Source organism: Quercus robur, chromosome 6, assembly GCF_932294415.1.
Source record: "Quercus robur chromosome 6, dhQueRobu3.1, whole genome shotgun sequence".
Taxonomy (NCBI): Eukaryota; Viridiplantae; Streptophyta; class Magnoliopsida; order Fagales; family Fagaceae; genus Quercus; species Quercus robur.
In genome coordinates, this window is record NC_065539.1 from 2854383 (window position 1) to 2862278 (window position 7896).

General features: G+C 34.8%; 1 protein-coding gene across 2 annotated transcripts; it reads left to right on the plus strand.

Moving 5' to 3' along the window:
- The first annotated feature begins 227 nt into the window (after positions 1-227).
- LOC126690593 (calmodulin-lysine N-methyltransferase) lies at positions 228-7050 on the plus strand. Of its 2 annotated transcripts, XM_050385816.1 has the most exons (8): positions 258-404; positions 544-751; positions 902-979; positions 1110-1189; positions 4500-4560; positions 4781-4867; positions 5879-6011; positions 6520-7050. In XM_050385816.1, the coding sequence occupies exons 2-8, from the start codon at positions 676-678 to the stop codon at positions 6797-6799; spliced, it is 795 nt and encodes a 264-aa protein (XP_050241773.1). In that variant the 5' UTR covers positions 258-404; positions 544-675; the 3' UTR covers positions 6800-7050. The 2 variants fall into 2 exon arrangements, with proteins under 2 accessions (XP_050241772.1, XP_050241773.1); XM_050385815.1 differs by lacking the exon at positions 902-979 and having other exon boundaries at positions 228-404; positions 4752-4867.
- Positions 7051-7896: the final 846 nt, after the last annotated feature.

The following is a 7896-nucleotide window of genomic DNA, read 5'->3' on the forward strand; positions in this document are numbered from 1 at the left end:
ATTTCATTACAAAATCTTTTATTTTCAATAATAAAATTGCTATTTCGAACATGTTTTGAGAGTGAGAGAGAGAGAGAGAGAGAGAGAGATGTATATATATATATATATATATATATGCCCTTTTGGGTTAGTTCAAATATTACATGAACATTCCTTTCATAAAAAAAAATAATAATAATAATAATAAAAAAAAAAAAAAAAAAAAAAAAAAAAAAAAACATGAACATTCCTATGAAAAAATAATAATTAAAAAATTACATGAACATAATAATAAAGCGAATAGGAAAAAGCTTGAGTTGTGCTTTCTGCCATGGAAACTCGTAGAACCACTGGCAAGGCCTCGTCCCTCAGATGGCAAATCCTTCGCCAAGCCCTTCTTCGTCGGCCCCCTCCTCATATTCCTGGTATCTCTCTCTCTCTCTCTCTCTCTTTGATATTCTATTTTTTAAAAATTATTAAATTAATTAATTTTCTCTTTATGTTAGTTAGTAACTACAACTTACAAATCCTAATCTTCCTTGTGATTATTGGATTCGCTTGCAGAAGAAGACCAATCTGAAACGAGCATCAAGAGCATTTCAAGGAAGACCTCGCGCGGCTTCAACTTGATTCCCTGTCAATTAGTGGAACAAAACGACGCCGTTGCCGTTGAAGAAACGAATCTCTCCGGCTCAGATGATCACCCTAGACCTAGAGAAGCTCGCTTGTGCTACACGTTGCCCACTGAAGGAGCTCCCACACTTTTTCTCACGTGAGTTTCTCTTGCTTTTTCTGCTTATCAATTTCCACATTTTCACATTATATTGTGTTTTGTAGTTATATGTAAAAGTTACTTTGAGATTGATTGATCACAGCCATTATTTTGTTTTAAATACACACATTTCGCTTACCCGGTGCATAGTGAAGGATAGATCAAAAGTGGGTTTGTTGTATATTTTGAAAATAATGGAAAGAAGTGATCGGGCACGCGTAATTCATGGTATGTATTGGTGTGCGGTTATCATTTTGGATTAATGTATCTCTAGTTTAAGGTATAATTACAATGTGCTAACATTAAATTTGCATGTTTTGGGGTGTGAAAATGTTTCTAATGTCTGGACTTTATACAGCCAAAGAGTGGAGGAACGTGCTTACCTCGGTGATTTTGAGATCTGCAATAGATACAATGTTGACAACACTGGGCTTGTCTGTAAGTTTCTTTTCGTTGTACACGAACTTGTTCTTGGACTAGGCTTTGTGCTTAAAGAAGGGTGTCTTTAAAAACTTTGGTTTTTTATTGTTAGATTGTTTAGTTCAACACTATTATATGTTTTCAATATTCTTCTATAGTTGCTAGAAAGGGGTGAGAAATAGCTCGGGTTCATTGTAGGGAAGTATGGATTCTCACATGTTTTGAAATTGCTGAATTGAGAGATTATTTGGTGAATATAGGATAGGATTCACCTTTGACTGTTTTCATTAGACCCTGCTGAAAAAAATGTCAGGGAGGGTGATTTCATTTGTATAGAGGGGGAGCTTTGGCAATAGAAACATGAATTCGATTTTGGTGCAAGATTTTGCATGATTCACATTGAAAATGGGGAACTCAGATATTTTGATTTCACTGATCATGACCTCCCTTCTTCACATGTGATCATTCGGTGTATGCTTCTCTCAGTCTCATTGATTAAATGTCTCTTGAGAATCTTTAGTTTCAAAATGGCTGTGTGATTATTTGAGGAAGTAAATCCTTAAGGCCAGTTGGTGTGAACAACCATGAAGAGCAGTTAGTCATTGTTTTATATCTATTTCAAGTTAATGGTTTTGTTTGTCTCTTGATAAAGTAATCCATTTTTCTGTTATGACTTGTTGAAAATTGGTTTTGGAGTTTCAGTGAATATGCTATTTTCCAAGGCATTAGCTACACAAAGCTTTATATGCTATGTTTGCGGAAAGGAACTGCAAGGAAGCATTGAGTTGATGAGGCTTATAAAACAAGATTTCTATTATAGTTTCACTTTTCTTGGCTTTATCCTTTTTCAAGTTACAGTTAATGGTTATGTTGGTAGACTTTTTTTTTTTTCACTTTTAAAAAATAAATAAATAAATGGACAAAACTCCTCTTTAGTCCTTCTCTCATATTTGAAGCAACATATCATAGAATGTTAAGCCCAAGTTCATGTTTTGTAGTCAGCTTCCCAACTCAACATCTTGAAAGCTTTTTCACAGTTAATTAGGCATAGCTTGGTATGGTTAAACCACCCTTTTTGCAATTCCATTCAATCTAGGGTCAAATTTTTTATAGCCTACCAATGAGCTTTGGTTATGATACTTTGATTGAAGGAGCTCAAAAAAACTATTTCAGAATTTATTATCTCAGTTCTTTTACTTATTTGGGATACCTAATCCATATTTGAATTTTGGAATTTGAATTTAGGCTTCAATTTTTGAATTTTAAAATTTGAATTTGGACTTTATTGTAGTTTAGGATTTTATGGGATGAAATTTTGGCTTGATGTAATCCATGAAGCCTATTAAAAGGAGGCTTTATGAACAAGTTGGGAGAAACTGATGGTAGAGACATGACTGGAATTGGGGAGACTTACAAGATTGAGCCCCAATGAATTTTTTATATAAAATTTTTACTTTATCTTGGTGGTGATTCCAAGCACGCTTAGTTGGTGAAGAGTAGGGTTTTCCCATTTTTCTTTTTCCTCTTATTTTTGCAACCCCGTTCTACATCAACTTGGTATGGAAGCATACTCCAATCCCCATGTCACTGCCCAAAACCATCAAAGCCACCATTGAACCCACATCACCATCATTGAGTTAAAACCCATAAAAGTTAAACCGTGAACCCACCTGTGCCCCAAACTATGTACATAGCTAATGATAGACCCATAACAAGCTACCTGTCCACCATCGTAAGTCGCCACTAAAAGCTGTGATCCAACCCTATTAGGGTGGTTTTATAGTACAAACAAATAGTCTGAGACAGGGGAATAGACCTACTACTGATTACATGGCACAATTTAAAAAAGACAAGATAAGTGTTCGTGCAGCTTCTAGTCCTAAGCCTACTCTAGTATCAATTGAAGCTATATTGAAAGTCTTCCATGACTTATCTGTGTAGATCAAGTTAATGGCTTCTTCCTGGATGATCGGTTGCATTAGCAATGAAACCACAACTTCACAAATGAAAGACAATAGTGTTGGTAATGAGATCTTGCTGATGAAATATCAATAGTCATCAAAACCTACTGATGAAAGAGTAATACAAGTGCCAACAAATTTAGATTTGATACAATTTGTTGAAGAATCACTACTTGAGGAGGAGAAACTTAAAGAGAGTCAAGAAGAGTGCACATGTTGTGGAGAATGAGTTTGGTATATCTGCTACTTATCAACCCTCCATGGTACATGAAATGAAAAGGCCTGATATGACTTCCCGAGGATCTTGACGAGGCTGTGACATTTGCAATACTGATTGCAACAATTGATTTTATCATTTCAGATGACTTTAATTATATGGTGGAGCAGAAGGCTTATTTCTTCTTAATGCTGCCGAACTTGCTACAAGAGTGCAAGTGTCAAACTTAAAAGTTCTTAACCTTAAGCACTTAAAAATTTGAGGCCGAGTTTTCCCAAACTAGGGGAAACTGATGCAAGGAGCACAATCAAAACTATTTCAGAATTTATTGTCGCAGATTTTTTACTTATATGGGATACCTAATCTATATTTGGAATTTAAATTTCTGAATTTTGAAGTTGGGCTTTATTGTAGTTGAGGATTTTATAAGGCTTGATGTAATCCTTGAAACCTATTAAAAAATAAAGGCTCCAGGAATAGTTTGAGATAGTGCTTTTGAATAAAAAAATTTCAATGAGAAATTTTCTCATCAGCTTGGTGGTGATTCCAAGCACTCTAAGGCAGTGAAGCATAGGTTTTTCCTTTTACATTTTCTTCTTATTTTGCAATCCTGTTTTGCATCACACTTCCTCCTTCCATAAGAAAGGGTGGAGGATGAAGTTTTGGGTTCAAAACCATTTTGTGTGTAACTTACCACTAAAAAGAAAAAAGTATTCAACAATGCCTTCTTGCTCTTAAATTCTGGAAATGCTTTTTGTTTCATCATGTGTTGGTGTGTGATAGGTGCTTATTTGCTTTACTTCTATTTGATGTTAAAAGAGAGCAAATGAATTAAATTGATTGGGTTTTGTCTCAAATGTTTTGTACCTGAAGGAATTTTCGGGGAATAACATTGTAAACTAAACTGTAATGATGTATGAATTTTGACCTTGAAAATCTTCCTGCTTTTCTTTCTTCACAGCCATTCCAGTTATGTTTGATGTTACAAGTTTTGGTGCTTTATTTGCTTGCACAGATTTTGGTTATATAACTGCTGATATACTTGGTTACTTATCAAAAAAAAAAAAAAAAAAACTGCTGATATACTTGGTCATTGTATTTGTCACTCTCTCTTAAAATTGTACTTAATAGTTAATAAATTCTTGTACAGGTCATTGGCCTTCAGAAGAAGTCCTTGCTTATTTTTGCTTGTCACATGCAGACATGTTCAGGTTAGTAAAACTGTTATTATTTTGGTCTGTTAGTTTTTTGAAGTAATGGTACGTGTCTGTCTCAAATTTACACTTGCATATGTCAGTCATGCATGTTTTGTATCAGTTGCTAGCATTTCTCTGGAGCATTATCTGTTTTTTTTAATTACTTTTTTTTATAAGATTTCTCTGCATTTTCCTAATTTTTCCAGATCTAAAAGAGTTATTGAGCTTGGATCAGGTTATGGCTTAGCTGGTTTAGTAATTGCTGCAATCACGGAGGCAGTAGAAGTTGTAATATCAGATGGAAATCCTCAAGTTGTTGATTGTATCCTTTTTCTTTTTCTTTTTTCTATTTTTTGTGACAGGTGTATTCTCAACTATAGGTTAGTTGATAGTTCCCTTTTGATTTGGTCAAGTGAGCAGTTATGTTTTCGGTAAGTCTATTATATCTTGTGATGGTATGTGTTGGTTGATATGTGCAATTGTTGTCAAAGTCTATGGACATTGTTTTGAGATACCTTTCTTCAACTTAGATTGGATAATAATGCAAATTTCTGCAAATGAGTTATAGCTCAAATGACACCTCTTCCTCTTGTAAGAATAAGGCAGAGGGTGAGTTCAAGAAATCATGACTCACTGGATGTGTTTGTAACTTACCAATCAAATAATGCTAATAATGCAAATTTCCAAGACAACTGATGGGACATTGAGGAGTAGAAGAACATGGTGGGACACATGGGAGAGTTCTTGTCCTACACAAAGTGCAGAGTTTGGGTGAAGGAGCAAGAGAAAGACCCATGTGCAGCTTTTTGGATTGCTTGTATCTACTTGAGGGATTAGTGGAGGATAATCATGAATGACAGATTGTCTCGATGGATTACAGTTTTTTCTGATATGTAGATTTTCTAGATAAATAACTGTGTAAGCTTTAAGTTGCTTTTAACCTAATTTTCAGTAGTGGCCCTGAATTTAAGTTGATGGCCTGCTCAAGAGTTGGGTTTATGGATGGCATTGGGCTTTCTCAATCTGGACCAATCCCTGCTCATTCTGTCCTTTTTTTTTCTTTTTTTTTTGGTTCCCGTTATTATAATATATCCAGCTTTCTAATAGTCTTTATTTGCACACTTTCTGTTATCAAGCTACTGTTTGATACCATCATTTCATCCTTCTCTCTCTCTCTTTTTTTTTTTTCGTTTTTTTTTTTCTTCCTTTTCTCCAATTGCCAACATGCATGTTTTAGATTATTTATAGCAACAAGCAACCGCCCCCTTCCTCTTTCTCCTTTTTCCCTTCTTGACTTTTTTTGGATTCAGATTGAGAGTTCCTTGACATCCAGATATTCAGCGTAATATAGATGCCAATTCTGGAGCATTTGGTGCTACAAGAGTGAGCTCTATGACATTGCATTGGGATCAAGAAGAAATATCAAATATCTCTAATGCTTTTGATGTCATTATTGCAAGTGACTGGTAAGTCTGATTTTTCTAAAGTGTTTAGGTTGCTACAACGTATGTCTTGTCTTACCGCTTTCATCATTTTATAGAGTGAGGAAAATCATCAAATGTGAATCGGGTGATTTTTCCTTCATTGATTGAAATTGTTTCCCAAGTGCTTTCTGATGCCCAGTGACAAAGACAAGGGTTTGAGTTTCTGATGCTGGGCGTTAGTCATTTATGGGTCCAACCTTTTGAGTGTACACGGCACTCAGCCTCAAATCTATCTGGCAGATGCCTCTTTCCATTGTACACGTTATGTTTTATAATTGAGTTTGTGTGGTGAGTGGGTAAGAATTTTTTGTTGCTTACATTTTTTACTAACCCGGATATGTCTAAATGGCTAAGTTTTCTTCACTAGTCGACAGAAAAGCACTTGTACGATTTCTCATGTGCATGCCAAGTGTATCTTTATAATTTCTATGTTTGTATTAAAAAAATATATCTTTTTAAAATTATGTTCTTTGTTATGACATTTTGACAGCACTTTCTTTAAGGAATTCCACAATGGCCTTGCTCGAATCATCAGGTTCTTGTTGAAAAAAGAGGGACCTTCTGAAGCTATTTTTTTAAGTCCTAAAAGAGGCAATTCATTGGATAAGTTTCTTGAGACAATCAAACAAAATGCCTTGTCTTTCAGTGTAACAGAGAATTATAATGCAGAAGTTTGGAAGCATCATCAGGCATTCATGCATGGCAAAGACTCCTGGCCCAGCTACGAAAAAGATCATTGCTATCCATTATTAGTTAGAATAACAATATGAAATTTTGGATGCTATTGCCCTTTATTTTCTACATCTATCCTAGGCTGTTGAAGTTCTTGGTCAATTTTTTCCATTGCTGGTTGAGCCATATGGTAGGCATTGATTGTATAATTATTTGTAGGTTGCAGGAAATTTTCCATGTACAGATGCATGCTAAATACGCTATTGTTGCCTGCTCCATTATGTAGGTCCTCACTGATTATGGTTTGCCAATTGGAAAGAAAAGCATACAGTGCTACTGTTTCTTTTTAGTGTATTATTTTGAACATAATATAGGTGAGTGCACTGAAACTTTTTGACAGAAGAATATTCCTTATGTTCATATATAGCATGAAAGTTACAAATCAAAAGCATATTATTTAGATGTCATCGTCCATGAATAACCAATGGGGAGAAGATCCCCTCCTATTCAAAGTCTCCAACTAAGGATTATGCACAACAATGCCAAAAGCTATCAGATGCTCAGTGGATCAGTTATAATAGAGTTTATTGAAAGTGGAAGACTTGCTGTTAGCTTTTTAAATATATGTTGCAGCAGTGAACATGCCTTGTTTGCAAAGTGAAATTAAGAGGTTGTGGCTTAGATTCTTTGCCATTACGAAAGCGAACATTTCCTTCTGGTTAGTGTTCTTAAACTTCTATTTATGGGTCCTTAGATAGTTTCCTTGCTTAAAAGTTTAAACGCAATTTTTTCTTTGTGGTGCATGGGTACGTTGCTGAAAATTCGTAAGTAAGAAAATAATTGGAACAAATTGGTGTTTTCTGTGAGAAAACGGTTGCTTATGTAAAATATCAGGTGATTCTTGCCTGGTTCCATTTTTGTGCTGAAGTTGATAAAAATAATTACAACAATAGGTGTTGAACAACTTGAACTTGAACTCGAACCTATTGTAAAGAATTTCTTGAACTCGAACTCCTGGAGCATTAACTATACCAGCAATATATATGTTCACCCAGTTAAGTGGATTTCTGGGGTTTGGTTTTATGCTTTTATCGGTCATTATATGCAAATATACGTGAAGATTTATTAAAAATGAATGATTTCTTTTTTAGAATAATGCTGTACTATTGGCAAATACTACAAGATTGGTTAATCA

What these genes read in the sequence shown, in the direction of transcription:
- LOC126690593 (XM_050385815.1), top strand. Translation starts at nt 311, where the DNA reads ATGGAAACTCGTAGAACCACTGGCAAGGCCTCGTCCCTCAGATGGCAA. An exon ending in GCCCCCTCCTCATATTCCTG is followed by an intron (nt 405 to 543) that starts GTATCTCTCTCT and finishes ATTCGCTTGCAG; the next exon opens with AAGAAGACCAATCTGAAACG. An exon ending in GCTCCCACACTTTTTCTCAC is followed by an intron (nt 752 to 1,109) that starts GTGAGTTTCTCT and finishes GACTTTATACAG; the next exon opens with CCAAAGAGTGGAGGAACGTG.